Below are 23,004 nucleotides of genomic sequence, written 5' to 3'. Positions count from 1 at the left end.
ACTAAATTAAAACAAAAAAACTTGTGATATAATTTTGATTGCAAAGGGTTACATCTATTGGTATTGTTGGTTGTAGAAGTACCACTGACTATGAGCCTGCTTTCTAAACCAATGACAAAGAGCATCATTAAGTGAACATCTTGCATTCACAAAGTCTATGAAATCATTTGCAATCAAACCTTGTATATCATCATTAGGAAAGAATCTAAGGAACGTTGTCTTGTACCATCCGACACTTGTAAATCTATATATGGGGTCAACCTTCCTCGAATATTAAGATATTGGTTGCTATAATATTTTGGTGTCAATGCATAGGCAAGCAAGATGAAGACGAGTGGCCATCTTGTTCCATTGTTCTACAACAATTGCTCGCAATTGTTTGAAGGTCTCCTCGTAGGCTTGCTCCTTATCATTTTTTTCTTCATCTTCTTAAACTTGGAGTATATGTCATCATACACCTCTCCATGTCCATTTGGCGAAGCGAACTCGTAATGGGATTGGTGAAGCTAAGGAGATACTCCACAAGTCCCCACCATGAGTAATCCAATATCCTTTGCTCGATTTTTCTTGCCCTCCCAGTGCTTCTTTTTATTGCTGATCCCATATTGCAAAGTGTCACTTTCACAAGTCTGAAAATGATTAAGTTTGATGAAAACTGGGTTTCAAAAACCTGTGATAGAAATTTGTAATGTCCCATTTTTAGCATTCATAGCATGATGTTGTAGTTAGCCTATTTCCCCACGGTCCCGTAGGCTAGCCAGGACATCAAAAGGGCTTAGAGGCCATTTGGCCTAGATAGTTTCAGTTGCAGGTCTTTCTAAGGGGTTTTGAGGCAACTTTGGTCATACTTACTATTTATAGTAAGTCATCTTGGGAATGGGTGGACATCCAGTGGCAGCGGTATGTCGATGGTAATTGTTTAAAAACGGCAAGAAGACTTGTTTATCATTGATAAGATTTGTTTTGCATTGATAAAGCTATTTTATAAACTTAAATTTAAATATTTAACTTTATTAATACATAGACTATAGTTTGTGGGAAACATTAAATTAAAAGAGTCTCTTTTATTTTATAACACATTGGAGACATAAGTTACATAAAGGGAGTTATGTTTTATCCCACATTGAGAAAACGAAGGATGGAGCTCTTGTGAGAACACTATAAAAGAAATGGAAGAGCTTCTTTTAAACATGGTTGGACATATCAAAGAAATTAGAGAATTTTTTGGAGGTTATGTCTCAATAGTTTAAAGGACGAAATCCCTTCAAACTGAAAATCTTGACGCCATTGAAAGATATGGTCTTAAGATTCAACAAGGTAGCAATCCGAAAAAGCAGTCCGAAAAAGCGGAACCGAAAAAGCAGGCGAAAAAAGCGGAATCGAAAAAGCAAGCGGAAAAAGCGGAACTGAAAAAGCAAGTGGACAAAGTGAAATCAAAAAAGCAAGCGGAAAAAGCGAAACTGAAAAAGCAGGCCGAAAAAGCAGTTCGAAAAAGTAAAGCAGAAGGGGCAGCATTGAAGGAAAATTATTACAGCCATCTACAACCAAGTTCCCTTGTTAGTATTGTTTTTTTTAGGGTATTATAAGTTTCAGCTGTAAGTGTGCATTATACCAGCATTGTCATTTTGGTAATCCATGTAAATGCCAAAGTCTTGGCCATATTTCATGAGCATTGTATTAGAAATTTGATTGCAATCAAAAAGATAATAGTTGCTGGTGTCATTTAAGCAATTCAATCTCATTATTTATCAGCTAGTTAGTTTGCATACCAACTGTTTGTAAAAATGTCAGTTGGCTGTAGGTGTTCATTTCTCATGCTTAGATCATATATATGCACTGAATATTGTCAAAATTAGTAGCACACTCATATTAGGTCATTGTGTAGTCCATTGTAGTCTTCTAGCACAAGATTCTCATTGATGCAAATTGTAAAAAGAGTCATTTAAAGCCAGCTGAAAAACTATATCAGTCATACGCCCCTTGCATGTGAATTGTTTGATGAAATTCCTTGAGCTTTCATCAGCATTTTTTGAGGGCAGATTTGAGGAGGGTTATTACAGTGGTATCAGAGCTATAAGTCCTGCCATCCTGTGGAGGTCTTATAGGGAATTTGGATTAGCCAGAGAGAGAAAAATGTTTGACAAAATGAATGCCGGTCAAGATCAGGGAAAGGAAAGATTCTTACAATTATTAGACACCTTAGCACAGGGACAGCGATCAGCAGAGCAAAGAGCACATAAACAGAGTCAGAGATTTGAGCTTATGATGCAGATGATGGCTTGTCAAATGGGGTTGAATGCTAATGTGGGTGGAGGAAATAATCAGAATGGTAATAATCAGGATGGGGCACATAATGGAGGCAAACAAGTTGGGAACAATTTCGGTCATGCACCCCACCAAACTAGGACAGTGAGTTTGCGGCCTATGATTCCCATATTTCCTCCTAGAGCTCCAGAGCAGCCCGTACCAAAGCCCCAGATCACTGATATACAGGACCAGCTGAGGAGAGATTGGGAAGCTGGAGGTCCAGATTTTATTGCTGCAATCACCTTTAGGGAGTATATAGATGTGCGGATGAAGCATATGCCACGTGGACATGATAGGAACCAGAGCTATGAGCTACGAAAGAAAGTAGGAAAACTTCAGTTACCATATTATGATGGCTCGGGGAAGTCTACAGCAAGAGCTTGGGTTCAAAGGCTTGACACATACTTTCAAATGAACCCTATGCCTGAGGAAGAAGCTATTAAGTATGCAACAATTCACCTAGATGGGTTAGCACACGAGTGGTGGCATCATGGTATGGTCACTATGGGTCATGCACACATTACCTCCTATGTGGAGTTTAAGGAGAGACTGATTGAACGTTTTGATAGGCCTAAGGATCATACCTTCCCTATGACAGACAGAAACTTCTATGAGGAGTTTAACAGACATGCTGATTCAATACAGGGAGACATTAGCACATCTTCAAGTAATGGTTTATCTACATCATCTTCACAGGTAGAAGGGGTTACAGACGTGCAGGTTGAGCCAGAAGGTGATATCACAGGCACACCGGATTGTGCGATTGACACAGATAGTGATTCCAGTACAGTTGGGCTAGATGAAGTTACAGCAGTTGAGGATACTATCATGTTTGAGGATAGTACAGTTGATCAAAAAGTGAGCATTCAGGACTTTGCAGAAAATGAGTATCAAGCACAGTTGGATGCTTCTTCACATGAGATAGAGGAGAGACAGAAAGGAGTCACAACAGGTTCTTCTTGTGACGACTTACAACAGATCAAGGAAGATGCAGTGAAGAAGGAGGAGAAGGAGGTTGACTAGCTTTTTCATGAGCTAGAGGATACTCGAAATTCCTTGGTGTGTACTCGGTTGGCTCTCCAAGATTCTGAGAGACACGTGGACGAGCTTTGTCTTGAGGTGATTTCAGTTCGGGAGTTAGCGCGTATAGCAGGGACTCAGTTTTCTTTTACAGTGGAGTCACATGATGATGATATGAGTATGTCTAGCATTCACACTCCGGATTCAAAGATTGTAGACAAGTGCGTGAAGTCAGTTGGTATTGTTCACATTACTCAGGTGAGAAGTTTACTTGAATTGCCAGCTGGTTTCCGTTCATGGATTAGATGTTGGGATCCTTATCTTAGTACTTGGGATCGTTTTGACCAGAGATATCTATCATTCCTTGGTAGTAGTATCTATTGCACCATCATGGACTTGATTAGTAGTTTGCCAGGTGTAGTTCTCATCCATGTCAGCAACTTGTTTGATGCTGGATTTAGTTTTTACACACCTGTGTTGGGCATTGTTCATATATTCAGTCGACCATTCTTGTTGGAATGGGTTGATGATCTCTCAGATATGATAGAGTCTACAAAAGAGTCCTAGGATCTGAGTATTACAGATGATAGCTATTCCGAGGTTACTCCTTTGGACAGTGTACCAGGGATAGAGTATAGAAGTTCGACCAGTTGGTACAATCATGTGTCTAGTCAGCTGAGAGTTGGCGAGTGAGACATTTCTATCACTTGCGAGCATTTCGATGCTGCTCGTCAGTTGTTAGCAATTTATGGATGGGGTTCTCCTACTAGTGATGAGCAGGGAGCCAATTATCTTTCCTTGACAGAGATCCACTCTTTATGGGAGGCTATCCGGATTCTGAGACAAAATTATATGCAGTTGGTAGCCGACAGAGATTATCTTATCGAGTGGGGGAGTACAGCATACGATGCATTATTGGCCAAGCAAGATGAGGCGAGTGAGCTTACTCAGCAGCTCGAGGTGACTTTTGAGATTCTTGAGAGTACACAGTTGGCTTTCGAGGAGTCACAGTTTCATTTGGCTAAGGTGACCATGGAGTTAGAGCGACTTCAGTTTTTACCAGATTTTGTACAATCACGGACTGTGGTGTCTAGTGATCCGCGGATGTCCATGGTCGAGGTTGATAGAGGTAGTGGAGATGAGGATATATCTGTCCACGACACTACTATTGGCATATTTGGTCCATTTCCACTGGAGGCAGGTTCAACTGAGTTGGGCGCTGCAGCTGAACATTGTGATATGTTTGACTTGGAGGGCGCAGAGACTAGTGATGTTGTTGTTGATTCTGCACTCTTGGCTATATCATCTTCTGACTTAGCTGATGATCAGTCATAGTTGGTCATATCACGTCTACAAGATGAGTCTTTGACTGAGATTGGTTCTTTTTACTGGCATTATACTAAAGGATATGTTCATCGGTTTGCTTTTGATCCATGTGTTGAGGAGTTGATGGCAGAAAGGTTTGGACTGGGCTCTCATTTTTGCTATCTACCGTGTAATGACTATTCACCATCAGCAGTGCATGGGTGTTATGGTTATGAGACAGTGGCCGGTAATCTGTAGAGTTGTGTTAACTGCAGCAGATGTACAGTGTGTGGATTCTCAGTATTTGGTGCAGTTTCATGTGGGAGTGGTCACTATTGTAGCAGAGTTGGAGTGTGCATTCCACATAACACGGTGGATTGTGTGGATGGTGTTTATTATGTTGACAGTTTGGGTGATCTACTCTACTTGGGGTCTAATATTTTGAGAGTTTGTGCCTCATGGGTTCCTAACTGTGGTAGTAGTGGATTTGGAGTTCAGTTGCACCGTGATTCACGATTCATTTATGGATTCCTCTTGGTTAATTTTCACAGGTTGTTGCAGGAGCCTATGTTGACTGACAGTATTATAGTTCATGACTACATTTGGGATCCAGGTGGATTGATTGGGTTGTTGTTCGACCATTGCTTGGGGACAAGCAATTTTGGGAAGGGCGGACTGTAATGTCCCCTTTTTAGCATTCATAGCATGATGTTGTCGTTAGCCTATTTCCCCACGGTCCCGTAGGCTAACTAGGACATCAAAAGGGCTTAGAGGCCATTTGACCTAGATAGTTTCAGTTGCAGGTCTTTCTGAGGGGTTTTGAGGCAACTTTGGGCATACTTACTATTTATAGTAAGTTATATTGGGCATGGGTGGACATCCAGTGGCAGCGGTATGTCAATGGTAATTGTTTAAAAACGGAAAGAAGACTTGTTTATCATTGATAAGATTTGTTTTGCATTGATAAAGCTATTTTATAAAGTTAAATTTAAATATTTAGCTTTATTAATACATAGACTATAGTTTGTGGGAAATATTTAAATTAAAAGAGTCCCTTTTATTTTATAACACATTGGAGACATAAGTTACATAAAGGAAGTTATGTTTTATCCCACATTGAGAAAACGAAGGATGGAGCTCTTGTGAGAACACTATAAAAGAAATGGAAGAGCTTCTTTTAAGCATGGTTGGAAATATCAAAGAAATTGAAGAATTTTTTGGAGGTTATGTCTCAATAGTTTGAAGGACGAAATCCCTTCAAGCTGAAAATCTTGACGCCATTGAAAGATATGGTCTTGAGATTCAACAGGTTAGCAATCCGAAAAAGCAGAAACGAAAAAGCAGTCCAAAAAAGCAGAACCGAAAAAGCGGGCAGAAAAAGCGGAATCGAAAAAGCAAGCAGTAAAACCGAAACTGAAAAAGCAGGCGGAAAAAGCGGAATCGAAAAAGCAAGCGGAAAAAGCGGAACTGAAAAAGCAGGCTGAAAAAATAAAGAAGAAGGGGCAGCATTGAAGGAAAATTATTACAGCCATCTACAACCAGGTTCCCTTATTAGTATTGTTTTTTTTAGGGTATTATAAGTTTCAGCTGTAAGTGTGCATTATACCAGCATTGTCATTTTGGTAATCCATGTAAATGCCAAAGTCTTGGCCATATTTCATGAGCATTGTATTAGAAATTTGATTGCAATCAAAAAGATAATAGTTGCTGGTGTCATTTAAGCAATTCAATCTCATTATTTATCAGCTAGTTAGTTTGCATACCAACTGTTTGTAAAAATGCCAGTTGACTGTAGGTGTTCATTTCTCATGCTTAGATCATATATATGCACTAAATATTGTCAAAATTAGTAGCACACTCATGTTAGGTCATTGTTTAGTCCATTGTAGTCTTCTAGCACAAGATTCTCATTGATGCAAATTGTAAAAAGAGTCATTTAAAGCCAGCTGAAAAACTATATCAGTCATACGCCCCTTGCATGTGAATTGTTTGATAAAATTCCTTGAGCTTTCATCAGCATTTTTTGAGGGCAGATTTGAGGAGGGTTATCACAAAATTAGAGCCAAAAAAATACAACTATTCAAGACAAACTTTCAAAAAGAATACACATTACACAATCAAATTTGAAAATTAGAAAATGTTAAATACTAATTTTAATTCGTGTAATTAAATTACTACTTCGAGTTCAAAGTTCACTTACCTTCAATAACTCCAAATTTGAGAATAATCTGAAAATTTCTTGAGATGTGATGGTTTGTGATGAACATCTACATGTCTTCAACCTCTACATATACCTCTTTGATCCACTCAATTTTATTCCCATTCTTTTCTAGCATAAGATTGAGTGAGTTGACTACACAAGGTGTCCAAAGATATGTTGATATCACTTTTCAACCAACAAACCAGCAGCTTCACAATTCTTAGTGTTGCTTGTTATGAATTTGACAACATTTCTAGGTCCGACTTTCTCAATGACAGAGATGAGAATATTAGCAATAAATTGCCCATCTTCCACTTACCCCGGCAATCCATGAACATTGACCTTTAGGGGACACAACAATGATATTGATAAAGGGACAACTTCTTGCATCTTTCAACCCAACTGAAACAATCAATACCCCTATCATCTTCACAAATGAATCTTCCAACTCCCTCTTGCTCAACTAAACTTTTGCTCGACCACCTCCTTACTCCACCTCAAGAGAAAGCAATCTATTTACACACCCAATGAGACATAAAAGCCAACATAAGTCATTTCAGATTCACTTTTTAGAGTTCTGGATGTGAATTTTTTATGAAATTTGCAAAAAAAAAACATGTTTGGTGTCACTCTTTCGGTTGGGTTCTATCTAGGTCCAGCCAAATTCAGCCTAGTTTGCCGGGGTTCAAATACAGTCTGATAGGTCATAAACGCCTTGGGCATAGAACCTTTCCAAACCCATAGGCAAACCAAGGTCGGACCCAGACCGGGACCCTATAGAGCTGATCAAGACTTCTTAGAATCCAATAATCATTCAAGGTATACATGAAACACAATGCCAAATTGAAACAATAGTTTCCTTAAAATGGCTAAAAGCAGCCTCTTACATGGGAACACAATGAGAGTCCACATCACTCAAAGAAAGATTCGTCCAACAAAATAGCAGCTCCTCTCCTGCCATGATCATGGCTAGTCTTATGGATCTCATGTACCACAATAAGCTGAAAATGGGCTGGTTTGTTTAATATCCAATCCAGCTGATTAATTGGACATAAACAGAACCCCATCGCTCATCTTATGGAAGCATGTGTACACCAGGGGAAAGGAGGGCCCTACTATTCTAAAGGGGAGGCTCTTCTGCCCAGTTGGGTAGTTTATGCATATCTCTCTATTGCAGATCTACTGTTGCTCCTGTTTTCGTTGAAAATAAAAAATGTCAGGCCAAATAAATTAAGGAGCTAGGTAGAATTAAAACTGGCCGATTTAACCTCTTGCAAAAGCAGAAAACTAAAAGAGCCCATGGATGTTCTAAACATGTAAACAAGAGACTTTATCTCTTAGGTTGCTTAACGTCTAGCACTGACTAGCAATTTCCATAACTCGTAGTCTGTATAGGTCATGATTTCCACCATGAATCTAAATTATCATTTGGTCAATAATAGACATGTAAGGTCCTCATTCATAGTCTGGCAACAATTTTATATCACTTTAATAATATTATTGCTTTTAAGGGGTGTCAAACATGCAATTATCTCTCAAAAAGTTTATATGTGGAGTTTTTTTTCCTTCCTATTGAAAAAACGGTACAGGCATTTAATAAACATTTAACCACAACATGATCCTATAATTTGGATGGCTCCATGTGAAGCTAGAAGCATCTACCAAACATAATTTAAACAAGAAACATGGCCCTTTCTCAATGATTAGAACTTGAAACCTTATGAGTGAAGGTTCTTGGAGTGTTAAACCACATTAGTGTGACTAGCATGCCATTGAAAGGTGCTTGAAACTATTGGTATATCAAACTGAAATTTTGTCATGTAAGCATACAAAAATCAGTGAACAATTACAATCCTACAAAGAATTTTGTATCATTGCATAGGCCTTCACTTGATCCAAATCTAATAACCTTTTGAGCAGGGACTGGGCAACTGCGATTGCAATACGATGCACTGAGAAATAAGGAAACATTGTCAAACAAAAGATTGCTTCTACAATTAAAAGAGACATGATGGAGAAAACATAAACATTAATTTTTTAAATAATGAGATAATAAACAGAAATAAGGATGTTAACATGGACCTGCCTACACATTTTAAAGGTAAAGCTACATATAAACATTTCCCAAGATCATATCATGCTGATGAAAGCAAATCATTTCCCTGATTCCTAAATTTAATAGCTGCCAAGCATACAAATACAACTAATAAAAACAACAAAAGAATCACCAAATTGCTTTCACCTGGGATCAACATTCTAATGTCATATCATGCTGATTCTACAGTATAAATACAGAGCACTGAAGAATGCAGCCAGTGATTAACAATCTCTAAACATATAATATCACAGAAATATTAAAAATGATTACCTGGTTCTGCAAGAGATTCAATATCGCAGACCCTGATAGATTTTGTGCAGAAGCTTTTTGTACCACTGTAGTTAAAGCCTGGATGGCACCCATCATTGGCTACAAGATGGAAAATTTCACAAATAAAAACTTTGAGTTAGATGTTTTGAATCCTAAGAACAAACAGAAACACCTACAAGAGGGAAAAAAAGGCATCACCTGGCAAAAAAACCAGAGTCCCTGAAGGGATAATCTTCCTAACCTAAATTGATGTTCTAACTGTGCCACCATTGCATGGTAGTCCTGTAAAACAGATTGTCTTGTTAGACAAGATATGTACTTTTCAAGCTCTAGAACAATATTTGAAGTTCAAGTGTGCCAATTCCATAAAGGAGGTATCTTTTAACAAACATATTCAAAAGTAAAATAATATCTCAAACGTACATATGCAGACAATACTTCAACATTATTGTACAAAAACTATTATCTATGATATTTAAGTTGTGCAGAATTCACTTAAAACATAGAAATCTCAAGTAAAACATAGAATATATGCAACACTAGTTATTCCAAGTTCCAATGGAGTAGTTAATACAAAAATAATTCACCATAATGCACCTTGTCAATGAAGGTAGCTTTGAAAATTTAGTGATACTTCAAACATAACTAGTCTTGATTATGTCTCGAATATTAATGGGGCAACCAACAAAAGAAAACTTAGACTCTTATCCTCATAGAGGGCTCGAGACGGTTTTTTTGAGAGCTTAGTTTCGATGAAGCTTTTCCAAAGCCAGAGGTAATCCAAGGTACGCAAGTCTTGGTACCTTTGCCAAAAGAACTTTGACTCAGTTAATTAGTGGCAAATATTTAAATACCGAAGCAAAGGCAGAGGTCTTGGTTGAAGGACTCAAGTTGAGGCTACAGTATGCTATAGCAAACTGAATATAGAAGGGGATTAGAAACTTAGCAACTGCCTATTAAAGGCTTGCAAAGTGTAAAGCAATTTTGAGGAAACTTCCTCCTCCATTGCTTCAAGCCAAAAGAGTAGGGAAGCCCCCCGTGTGCTACTGCCACTTGTGGGCCAAGGGATGCTATATTACGCCCTTGGGCTTAGTTGCCACCAATGTTCTCGGCACCCTATTGTGCATTCCTCTCCAATCTGTATGCTGCTTGGCTATCAGAAGTGAAACTAGGCAATGGTAGCAATCGTATATGGCTTAATAAGGATAAGCAATTGGGAAACCAAAGTTCCATTTCTAACTAGGCCGCCGGAATGTTGGATGGACAGCAGTTCTTGACATTTATCAGTCAAGGGATGTTATATCTCTATGATGGTTGGTTGTTAGAAGTGTGTTCCCCATCTAAGTAGGCCACCCGATAATGGATCGACAAGAATTCTTACCACTTGTGCACCAAGGGGTATCATAACACACCCTTGTCTTAGTTGTAACGAATCTTCCAAGTGCCTTACTATGCGTTCCTCTCCAAACCTACCATGGTTGTTTGGGGAATAATATTATATTGTGCTGCATTTACTGTTTCAGGAGTTTTGAGCCTTAGTAGAAACAGAGTCCGATCAACAAATAATAACTCTTAGATCAAACAATGGGGGGAACTTTACTCTTTTGACTTCTCCAAATAACGTGCACATCAAGACATCAAACATCAGCTTACCACACCTTACACCCCTCAGCAAAACAATGTTATTGAGCAAAGAAACAACACAATCCCCAAAATAGTCTGACCTATGTTGGAACATAGAAGTGTTCCAAACAAATTTTGGGCAGAAGCAGTCTACATTGTGGGCTATCTTTTTAATGGGTTTCGCTTATAGGCCATTATGAAAAAGAAGCCAAAGGAGACCTAGTTTTGTAGCAAGCCCAAAATCAATCATCTAAATTCTTTGTCTCTATAGCTTAGGTTTGGATTTGAAGAGCCAAAAACTCATGCTCACAAGATATAGTGAAAACCACTAAGCATACCAATTGATTGATGTAGACATTGATCACCTCATATTAAATCGAGATATTGTCTTTGACGAAGAAAGAGAGCCTTTAAACTCTCTTCTTCTATCTTGAGTTCTAAGGATCAGCCTCTAAAGGCTAAGACCTATAGCGGGCCAAGACCATAGGTGATCTTCATGACGATGAGCTCATTGATTGACTAGAATCAAGAGCAAGCAACATAATACAATTAATTTTGTTGTAATGGCCAACCATTCACAATGTTTATGAGCTTCAAATTTATACAAAGGATAAAGGTATACCTAAATGGGAACAAACTATGGACGTTGAACGCCATATTTTTCTGAAAAACAATGGTTGGGTTTTGTCTAATTTTCCGCCTAAAAAGTAGATCATTGGCTCCAAATGAGTGTTTTCACAAAACAAGGGCATTGATTATGAGAAGACTTTTGCTCCAATAGCTAAAATGAGTACCACTCTACATGTACTCGCTCTTTCAGCCCATTTTTTATGGAAAGTCAATCAAATGTGTAAAGTTTCTTACCAAATTTGAAATTCCAGGCTGACTAATGCACAACTTTTGATTGCAGGTATGAATATTGATATCAAAGAATAGATTTGCTCCAAAATATGTATATGTTAGTACAGAAATAACAGAGATAATAAAATGTTCTTGAACTTGAAATGTAAATCAATCCTTTGATGTGCTTGCATTAATTGATTTTGATGCCTTGTTATGTCGGGCAGATCAAGTATACATATCACATGGAGGGATGTGATGGTGAATGTGCATGTCTCTGAATGGAGACATGAACATTCACCATCACACCAGTTCGGTGTTGGTCAATCATGCTCGATTTGTTATAGACCTAACATAAGTCTTAATCATGCATTACCGATCATTATGAACTGCAACCTGATATAATATAGATCGATAGTGATCTTAAGTCAAAGGAAACAGAATAAGTTTCAATTATGTCTAAAATAAAATCTCAAACAATATATATATATATATGATCATCAGTTTCAACTGTGCAGAGCTTTATATACTGCTATTATATATATGCATATATATATATATATATATATATATATATATATATATATATATATATATGTGCATCATACTAGTATATATATATATATATATATGCTGATCACAGTTATTGTCAAACCGAAGCTACATGCTTTAACAAAATGACATAGCCTCTTGGTTTCAAGATTGTCAGTAAACAACATCAAGTAAAAACATTGGTGAAAACACAAAATAAAAGTTGCATATCTTATTACTAATGGTTAATAATTTTTAGTTTAACCTTAGGTAGATGAGATTTTTTCTAATCTCATCTTCTGTTTACAAATGTTTCTATTAGAATCATCATCAATGTAATTGCTCTACGTACATCTTCATTAATTTGATAAATTAATGCAATTACAATTGTAACACCACCAACCTACTAACAATAGGAGTCAACTACAACACCATTTAACTCACCCAGACCCATATATATATGTGCTGATCACAGTTATTGTCAAACCAAAGCTACATGCTTTAACAAAATGACATAGCCGCTTGGTTTCAAGATTGTCAGTAAACAACATCAAGTAAAAACACTGGTGAAAGCACAAAATAAAAGTTGCATATCTTATTACTAATGGTTAATAATGTTTTTTTAGTTTAACCTTAGGTAGATGAGATTTTTTCTAATCTCATCTTCTGTTTACAAATGTTTCTATTAGAATCATCATCAATGTAATTGCTCTACATACATTTCATTAATTTGATAAATTAATGCAATTACCATTGTAACACCACCAACCTACTAACAATAGGAGTCAACTACAACACCATTTAACTCACCCAGACCCACAATTAGAAAAAGCAGACCTGCTCATTCTTGAGTGCCCATTTTAAATGTTTGTTATTAAAGGAAATTTTAGTTATGGAAACTTGTGACTCCTAGAATCCATACCATGAAAGGCATATTTGAATATCCATAAAATTGCCTCCCAATTGAATTCAAATTACAATAAGCCTACAATATTTATTCAACTGAGATATAGAAAATTAAAAAGAAAACATAATTTTGGTTACAACTAATAGCCACTACACCATGGATGCTCTTGCATTGCCTATGTTCCCTTTGTCCTAGAATTTGAGGCTAAGATCTTCAGATTCTCACTTATATTGTAAGCAGTAGTGCTTCATTATGGCAGATGTCATTTTTTTATGTTTCTAAGTCTATGGACTCTTCTTCCCACTCTTGTTCCTCTAGTGGTGATTGTATTGATGATTTCTAGACTTGATTGGCAAGGTCCACATATGCTTCATTAAGGGGCAATAAGTGCCTTTCTACTTCTTCTCACTCTGCTTGTGTGCATTTTCTTATGCTCGAAGTCTTTTTCTCTTCTAAACTAAAATCCAACTTACACTTTGGCATTTACTTCATTCTTGGTGTTCAAATATTTTGATTTTTTTAATGGACGAATTACAACAAATATATAGACTATTACAAGAGCTTCAAACTGAAGCAAAGAAGTCTAAAATAAAGTAATAAATAAAACTCCTAAATGACCATTGATAGAAGAATCCAACAGGCCAGCTAGAAATAACAAACTAAAAGAATCTAAACTATCAAAAGATTCTAAAATAGCATCCTTTAATGGTTATTCTATCAACTACACTACAGAAAACAATCTCCAAGCCTTTTAATCACGAATGCATCAAAGGTTGCCCCTTGTAGTCATGAGTGCATACAATGCTTTGCAAAGTGAGTACGTTGTTGTGACCCTCCTTGATTCTACAAAACTTCGGCGAATAACCAAGATAATAGAAAACTTGCCAACTTGATGTTGGGAAACAAAGGCAACAATCCCTATAGCCAAATATGTTGAGATGAAACTGAAATCATCATTTTGAGGCGAATCGCCAAACCCTTTTGCAGATGAGCGCTAACTTCAACCGAGAGGTCACAAAACATCAAAATGTGAGTTGTAGAAATAAATCCAATAATGTAGGCTCTCCAAAAAAAAGGACCAAGAAGGGTGCAATTCACAACTTTCAGTGTACAAGAAAACCTTGTGAACAACACATTTAAATGCAGCCTCTTACAAGGAAACCGCGCTAAGAAACCCATGAACTAGCAAACACAAGCACAAAGACCTAATATGAACAGAACATATACAGTTTTGAACAAACGCAAAAATATGGTTGTGATTTTTTGCAGATTGTTCAAATATTTTGACAAATTGTGTTGTTCTCCATTTTGTGATCTCCATTTTGTCATCACAAAATGGAGGTAACAATACAAAAAAAAATTCAATTGAGTTTACCTTTTCTCTCAAATAACTTAGTATTTGATTGGCAAAATTTGACAAACAATTGTCACCAACTCATGATATAATGAAATATTTTACTAAAGGTTCTTATCAAGACTTTTTAATTGTTTTAGTTGGTTAGCCTATACTTGATTTTTGAGACCTCCAAAGTCTCTTTTGTGTTTTTAAGTATTTGTTTTGATTGTTTTTATCTATTTGTTTCCTTCAATCCCTTGTTGTTGATCATACGTTCGATTCAAGATATTTTGGGCCTTAATCTGAGTTGTTAGTCAAAAGATATTGAGGATTAAGTGCCCAAAAAGTGAGGTTTGCAACTTCAATTGCATGTTTAAAACATTGACCTTATATTTCAATCTTGAGTTGCACTTTTTGAAAAATATAAGTTAAAATGACTTTATGCTATGTTTTAAAGTTACTTGGACTTTTAATTTATCACTTAAGTGATTTAAGTCATCATAGTGCACTTTATGTTATATTTGATGTTGAGTTACTTTTTACTTTATCACTTTATAGTCTAATTTGATGTTGAGATTTATTTTGATGTTTTAATTTAAAACATTTAACTGAAATATCAATTTTTGAGCATATTTACACATAATATGTAAAATATATAGTGCAAATATGTATTTGACCCCTTTAAGTGAGATTTGCTTAAGAAAATAAACCACAATTTTGGCCTTTGCATACATTTGTATTATATGTAATAACTTTTGTGAACCAAGATTTGCCAAAGGATTGCATTTGCATGTAAATGCAAGTCATTAAAACATGTAATGACTCCCCATAAACCCAATTTTGGTCTAGGCGTCCAAATGAATGCATATGCATTACATGCAAAAAGTTTTCTAAACCATGTTTTGCCACTCCAAGGCAAAAACGTTGCATGCAATGGCATCTAAGAAATCCGATTTTGGTCTCCAATTGGGTTTTCAAGCACTAACATTGCATATTTCAAATGTGTTTGACTTCTCAAGCCTTGATTTTGGTCTCTCAAGCTAAAAACGCCCATATAGAAGATATTTTGAACCACGTTTTAAGGCGAAAGGCATAGGTGTCCAAATGCATATATTTCTTTTACATGCAATGGGCTCCAAGAAACAAGATTTTGGCTTGAGAAGCAAAAAACGTTCCATTCACTGCATCATTCTAAGCCCAAGTTTTGGCTTGGACTTGATTTCAAAGCATTTGCATTGCATATTTAAAACATGCATTTGAGTCTCTAAGGCCCGATTTAGCTCTTCCAAGGCAAAACGTTGTAGGCAATAGGGCTTCCAAACCCCGATTTGCCAAAGAATTTTTAAGGAAAGTCATTTGCAACAAGTTTTTTGCTTCAAATACATACACATGTAATGCGACTTCTAGACCACGATGTGTATTGAGGAGGAACATTTCAAACATGCAAATCACTCCAAGAAGTGTGATCTGCACTTAGGAATGCATTTGCAACATCTTGCACATGTATTTGCATCTTCAAACCCCGATTTGAAGCTAAAGTTTGAATCTTTCAAAGACATTTGGTCATTACATTTAAACACACTTGCTAAACCCGATTTTGAAGAGAACAAGTTCACTCAAACTTCTTCTTCTTCCAAATTTTGCTCTTTGCTCTCCAAGTGTGAGGATCTAGTTTTGCTTGCAGTTCTTGCTTATTTTGCTAATTTGTAGCATTCTTTGGCTCTTTATCATCCATTTGTTCAAATGCAGCCCTAGTTTTTTGCTTCAAGTTATTAAATAAGTTTGAAACTTTCATTTTTTGCAAATGCAAAAGGTCTTCCATTTCAAAAACAAAATTGCATGCAAAGTGAAGTTTTGGAGTTTATCGGAGTTTGAGTCTATAAGAATCCCTGCTTGGTTTGATCAGATAATTTAAACTTGTACTAGGAGAATTTTGTCAAACAGTTGTTATGCAATCACAGATCTTAAGCAAAGGTACTACTATCACATCACTTTACTGAATATCAGCATGAAGGTCATAGAATAGCTAGATTAATAATGAAATGGTGACTTCAAGAACGTACAATAATAAAGGCAAGAGAACATCTATTTGTTATATCGATTTATAGCAATAACAGTAAACCCAAATCTGTTAGACAAGGCACCATTGACAAAACTCCAAATTCATATAAAGAATAACATGAACATACAGCAACTGGCATGCAATTTGTGTAAATATAGTACAAACTCATTTAGCAATGGAGAGTGTCATTGTGGAGGTCCAACTGCATTATGAGTGCTTGCCCAACATCCACTTCCAAACACCTATTCTTCTATGTCGTTCGTCACCTGTAGTCTGCTTGGCCTGTCTGCGACTATACTCACTCGCGCAATCTTCATAACTCTCTGCAGGCATGCATATACTAGATAAATGTTGCTTGTGGAATGGTGAGGATGTCTGCTACAATGTCATGTTACTGCTCTCTGGTTTACGTGACTACAAAACTTCATAGGGCATCCGTTGTGTGCTTCATGCATAGGGCCGACCTGCTACTCCCAACATCCTGTGTCTACTCCACTGCCTATCCCACGATTGTGATTGAACCCATACTAATGCAAAATACACTTAATGCAAGGAATTACCTCTACACTCTTGGGTTGGAACTGTCTATCTTGTCTGCCAACTTGTTTGTCTTCCTACTTGCAATCTAGGTGTCACTATTATCCTAGTCTGGCACTCAAACGTTTGTTCCAGCTACCAAATGTTTGAGTTCCAATGTACAAATAGATCCTAATGTGCTATGTCCAACTTCAATTTTGTGTATACAAGGGTGAGATACTGGATTTACGTCCAGCCTCACTACTTCCTTGAGGGATTTCGTCCTTAGGAAATATCTAGTCACATTAAGCAACTTTTAGGATTTGAGAAAATAACATATTTCATGGTATCAATCCCAATGCAACTGCTTTCTTTTAATAACCTTGAAGGAAGGGGAGATGTGAACAACTTAGCAATTTGGGATAAAAGCCTATTTTGTCTTTTAGTCACTTAAGTCATTTTGTCATAAAGTGGCATTAAATAATAAAGTACTTAATAAATCAATTTAAATAAAACAACGTGACTTTAACCTTAGAATTTCCCACATAAATATCTCCTCTATTGAAACCAAGAGAATCCTATGACTAGCTAGCATCCTAAAACAAATGTCGTTTGCCTATCCAGATGGAAAGATAGACCAACTAGGCGCCATTAGGTCTAGCGCAGAGAAGGGGACATTATAGAGTCAAAGCAAGAGGTATGCTTTTGTTTTCGTTTTTTAGTTTTTGGACATACTTTGCTGCTTGTTTTTGGTTGGTTTATTGAAAAAAGTAAGAGATCTTCCCCCAAGAATGAAAGTGCATTTCCATGCTCTCATCTTCCATGTTCAATCAATCATCCAAATACATTCAAACTCTATTTTCCTACATATGTAATCGAACTCTACAAACCTGACTACGCATTTACCTCAAGTAAAAGTGATGAGTTTTTCCACATGTAATTGCAAACTGTAAACCCGATTTTGGTAAAACTCACATTTTTAAATTCCAAAACTCTCAAATTGCACACATCCATATGCTTCCAACTTGCATTCTAGGTCAATTAAAACAAAATGATTGTTAGATAGAAGTGTGGTTATAGAGATTAAACCTTGCCCATTACTTACTCCACAAGTAAGGGGATTCTTTCTTGAAATAAGAACAAAGAATATCAATAACACCCCTTTACAATATCTCTCAACTTCTTGTTTACCTTAAGTTAATCCAAGGAATGGTGAGAAGGGGGAGCCTTCCCTTTACAGTAGAAGAGACTCTGTCTCACACATTGTGACTGGTCAACCTATTTTGCGACTGAATTTGCATAAACTATCGGTTGCAAATTATCCATCCAACAGATTGAATGACAAAATTACTGCGAATATAAAGACTATTATAAGACCTTCAAACTGAAGCAAAAGTCTTCTAAAAATTTAAGTCTAAAATAAACTAATAAATGAAAATCCTAAATGATCATTAATATAGGAATCTAAAAGGCTAGCTAAAAATAGCAAACTAAAAGAAACTGAAATATTAAATATTCTAATACCTGAATGGACTTAGACTTTCAGTCAATAACCTTTTGATTTCTTCAACTATTCCCCTTAACTTTCTCCTTCATTCCCTTTAATCCCTTATTCCTAGGGATAATCTTACTTTTTGGTCAACTGCTCATGACCACTTTGTGATCTTTCCTTGTTAAAATATATGGGCACTAGTTTTGAGAGGTGCCCCACTAGCTGGCATGATGTTCTTTTGCTTTCCATTAGTGGCTTTTCTCATAGCATTGGAATGTTTTCTGACAGCAGGGTTTTTTCTTCTTTTTTGACACACAATCTTGAAGAAAAATTGTTATACAAAGATTCTTGAAGATGGTTCAAAAGGTGATCTAGTACTTCATATACTTGCAAGTTATCCCAAATTGCATCTTGTGCTATGTCTCCTTGTGGCTTCCTTATGTATGTTTTCCTCGGCAGATGTGTCCTACATATTTATGAGGTTTTACATACAGTTGTCTTCTCTTTCTTTGTTAGATTGTACTGGTTCTTCCGCTGACTACCCCATTTATATGGCTACTTTCACAACCTGACTTCTTGTAGGCAATGTCATCAAATATTTACTACCTAATTAATATTGTCCAAATACAACCAAATGAATAGGATAGCTAAGTACCAATTCAATAAGAGATTCATAACAATACATGCATAAAGATATTACAATCTATTTCATTCATATGTGCATATACAATTGCAGTTCAGGAAATGCTCATAACAAGTGGCCCCCTTTCACAAGTACAATAAATGCATATAAACTAGTCAACGGCAACTACCAAGAGTAACCGCATACGACCCAAGAATATAAAATAATCCGGACGACTATAATATATGTAAATTTCTCTAGCTACCAAGAGTAAGCGCATGCTGAGAGTAAGAAGATTTCTCTAACTACAAAGTCAATCCTAACTCGTAATGCTATTGTGCTATAAACCATTTTGATTTACCTATATATTAAAAATATCAATTCAGTTGACTGCCAAGATGTTACAACAAATTATAATTTGTGGATTCTTATACTGCTTTTATAATAATAAAAAATTATATTTTAGTTTAGCCATCGCCCACTCCCCCTGCCCCCACCTCTTCACTGTCTCCCAATACTGGGAAAATAATTGTCATCTCAAAAAACTGTCTCTATATCCCCTAATCCCAAATCCATGGCAAGGCGGAAAACTAGACTTTTGTAATGCATAGCAGGTTCTCTTTATAAAGTAAATGCAGAACACGAAAGAGCTAGATTCTGGCACGCAGAAAAATGTGTGCACCAATAGTTCTGACATTTTTTAAAGCTAGCAAAATATTACAATAAAAAGGCAACCAAGCCCATGTTTATGCAAACATACTTGTAGAATTGTTCTCAATGTAGCAGCAAATGCATGATTCACCAGTCCATGTTTGAAGTGTGATCTTGACTCCACAAATGAATGTATTACCATGTAGTTTTCACACAACGGTAGTATTCGCTTGGCTAACTCCTGTATATAGTACAAACACATATCATTCAACAGAGGTCACAAAAAATAGAAACTTCTTGATAACTAAATGCATATTAATAACCCTTCCTCCTGACCTGTAATGCTAAATCCATGGACGCATCAACTTGAAACACGATACCACTATCCTTTGCCCTCCCTCTTTTCATTGAAATGTACATTCCTTCAATACCGGTCATTGCAAACAGCAAATCATCAATTACCAAGAGTTCCTGCAACCCATTCATAATTCACTTTGCAATGAGCATTTCAGGCTAACAATTTAATATTTTAATCAAACATGGGCAAGAATTCTAACAACGAGATTATCAAATGGCAGGATCAACAAGCACTATACTGTTATCATACTTGCATTCGTACACAGTAATAAGATAATAATATACTGATATTCTGATATATCCTTTGTTTACACAAAAGCAAAATTGGTACAAACTAAATTATAGTAAATTCATTCGTATTAACCTCTAAGAATACGCTTCACATAATCAGGGCTAGCAATGGAAGTGGAGATACTAATTATTTTAAGTCTGAAATATCTGGTCATTCTGTTTTGTGAAAAGCGCAATGCAGTTAATTTTAGTGAAGTTTACAGAGAAAATAAATCTTTGGTCTCTAATTTGAAGCCTTTTCAGGAAAGTCAAAAGCTTGAGAAGAAATCACCGGTGAAGTCTATTACTCAAATAAGATGAATATAGTATGATTGAACTCTATGACAACTTTAAGCCAGATTTATTTCTCCTGTGCTTACCATTGTCACAAAAGGTCAATGTTTGAGTCGAAGGACTGTCTGCAGTTAAGAATCCTTCAAAGGCTAAAAGGTTTTCTACCATTTTATGTAGTTCTCGTAAGTGAAGCATAAAAGATCAATTCCTAACCACACCTTATATAAAATGATGTGGTCTCCATCCTGCAAGCTGTAATGTTTTTGGTTAAGTGGACATTTGGGTAGTATTTACTATGGCCTTGGTGAACTCAACTATTATTAATAGAGACGGAGGTATAAATACAGAAACATATTAAATAGGACCAGCAAACATGTTTTATTGCCTTCCAAAGATGTGTTATCTGGCAACTGTCTGTCAATTACACAGTCAATGACATTCAGCTTCCACATTCCATATTTATTACAAAGATATTCTGAGAAAAAATTATGAGAAAAGCAAATAAATATTTGAGGTCACATTTGTGACACACTTGGTAGAACAAATTATATGCTTCGGTAACATCTTCATACGTAACCCATTTTCTAACAGATTTAATATTAACTTTCTGCAGATTTGCATTACGAATTTTACTTTGGGAACTTTAAAAAAGGAATAGGTGCAGTCAGTGCAAATCAATAAATGGCAGGAAGGAAGCTTACAACGACTAAGGCTGTCCTAGACATTATAGGTCTCAAAGAAATATGTACCCAGACAAATCCCCGAATGGAACATTCTTTTCACCCATAGCATCCCTCCATAGGCAAAGTCTCACCCAAATTGTCATATTTAAATACTTTATAGTACAAATCAGATTCAGTTCATTTATTTGGTTGGCAAGCCTGGAATCTTCATCCTTTATCAGCTATCACTGATGCCTCATCTCCAACACCTAGCTCATCTAAGTCCCTCTACCTTTTAAAATTGTAAATTTTATGGAAAATGTCTTAAAAAAAATTGATTCATTAACATAACTCTTGGAAAGAAAATCTGAAACACATGATGTTGATTAAATATCAAAGAATGCCAACATCCATATTTAGTAGAACAATGCATCACAATGTCCATCACAAAGATTGTCAAAAGTGGTCATTCTGTCAACATATTATGTATCTGTGCCAAATGCCATAAATGTCAAAATTTCCACAATTTTACTTCATTATTAGAGAACCTTGCTTTAGCAGTCACAGTATGCACATCCGAAGTCATTCAATTTGATGAATCTCACCATATATCCATTAAATCAACCTTAAAAATTAACTGAAACCTGATTGGGTAACTTGCAAACACACTATATACAGAATCTTAATGTTATAAGAGCAATCAACCAAAATCATAGCAAATACATTCAATAAGTACATATGATATGCCCCAAAATGTAAATTAAAGCTTTTTTGAAAATAAGAGTTATTTAAAACAAAGGTAGGAACATCAGCAAACTTCTATGCACCACTTTCAGATGAAACATCTTCGTATTTTACTCACGTGCATAAAGAAATGAAGAATCGCAATGCAGAAGATTAGGCCCTCTGCCTTAGGATTCCAAGAAAACATTAGTGATGCATGGGAAAGAACAAATTAAATTTGTGGATAAGCTCAAAAATATTTGAAGTTTCAGCAAGTTAGCAGGTTTTAGGTTGACTTCTATTAGAATATTTTTAGTGTCTTAACTTCTTGCTATATTTAGCTTGTTCTTCTAGAACCTTAGCTAATGGCCATTTAGCTTTTCTTTTTAGTTTTCATAATATGGTCTACTTTTAGACATCGTCTTTATTTAGATAATTTTGTTTATTACTTAATGCTTTTTAGTGTCTGTAAACTCAGGAGTGTGTATTGTCAAATACAATCTATTCCATTTTTTAAAGTTTCATGGTATCAGAAAGGGTCTAGGCATGATTCCCTCACAACAGGGCCCAGGGTTATGAATTTTTTTTCCCAAGGGCATCTTTTAGCAGAATCAAGGGTTCTGAAATTTTTTCCAAGGGCTTAATTTTGAGCGTTTCCGTGTCACAATCTGTGGATCTAATGTTTTAATATTTTTTGCCAAAATAAATATTTTCTGGGTCTTTATTTTCCTTTCCATAAAAAAATTTCGGGTTCTACAGCAGTTCTTCTTGTGTCTTATAACCCTAAATCCAGAAATTGGATTTCATGTTGTGGGTTTTCTAGGGTTTACAATTTTTTCCATTAAAAAATATTTTTAACTTTTTCATGATTTTTCTCTTTTAAAAAAGCTATTTGGAGGATTTGAATATTTTTCCCTC

At 36.1% G+C, this 23,004-nt stretch overlaps 1 protein-coding gene across 2 annotated transcripts in view; it reads right to left on the bottom strand.

Annotated features, from left to right (window-relative positions):
* LOC149570374 (Spc97 / Spc98 family of spindle pole body (SBP) component) overlaps window positions 1-23,004 on the bottom strand; it is a 224,000-nt gene that overhangs the window by 130,753 nt on the left and 70,243 nt on the right. For both annotated transcript variants that reach the window (XM_089823022.1, XM_089823021.1), the window contains 4 exons: window positions 20,117-20,251; window positions 19,890-20,021; window positions 9,399-9,482; window positions 9,201-9,299 (listed from right to left, as the gene is read on the bottom strand). In XM_089823022.1, coding sequence (XP_089679148.1) covers window positions 9,201-9,299; window positions 9,399-9,482; window positions 19,890-20,021; window positions 20,117-20,251 — 450 coding nt within the window. The remainder of the gene's footprint in view (window positions 1-9,200; window positions 9,300-9,398; window positions 9,483-19,889; window positions 20,022-20,116; window positions 20,252-23,004) is intronic.

This window comes from Cupressus sempervirens, chromosome 3 (assembly GCF_028749045.1).
Source record: "Cupressus sempervirens isolate cs-2001-9-10 chromosome 3, ASM2874904v1, whole genome shotgun sequence".
NCBI lineage: Eukaryota > Viridiplantae > Streptophyta > Pinopsida > Cupressales > Cupressaceae > Cupressus > Cupressus sempervirens.
The sequence above is the reverse complement of the archived record's forward strand: the minus strand, read 5'-3'. Positions and strand labels throughout refer to the sequence as shown.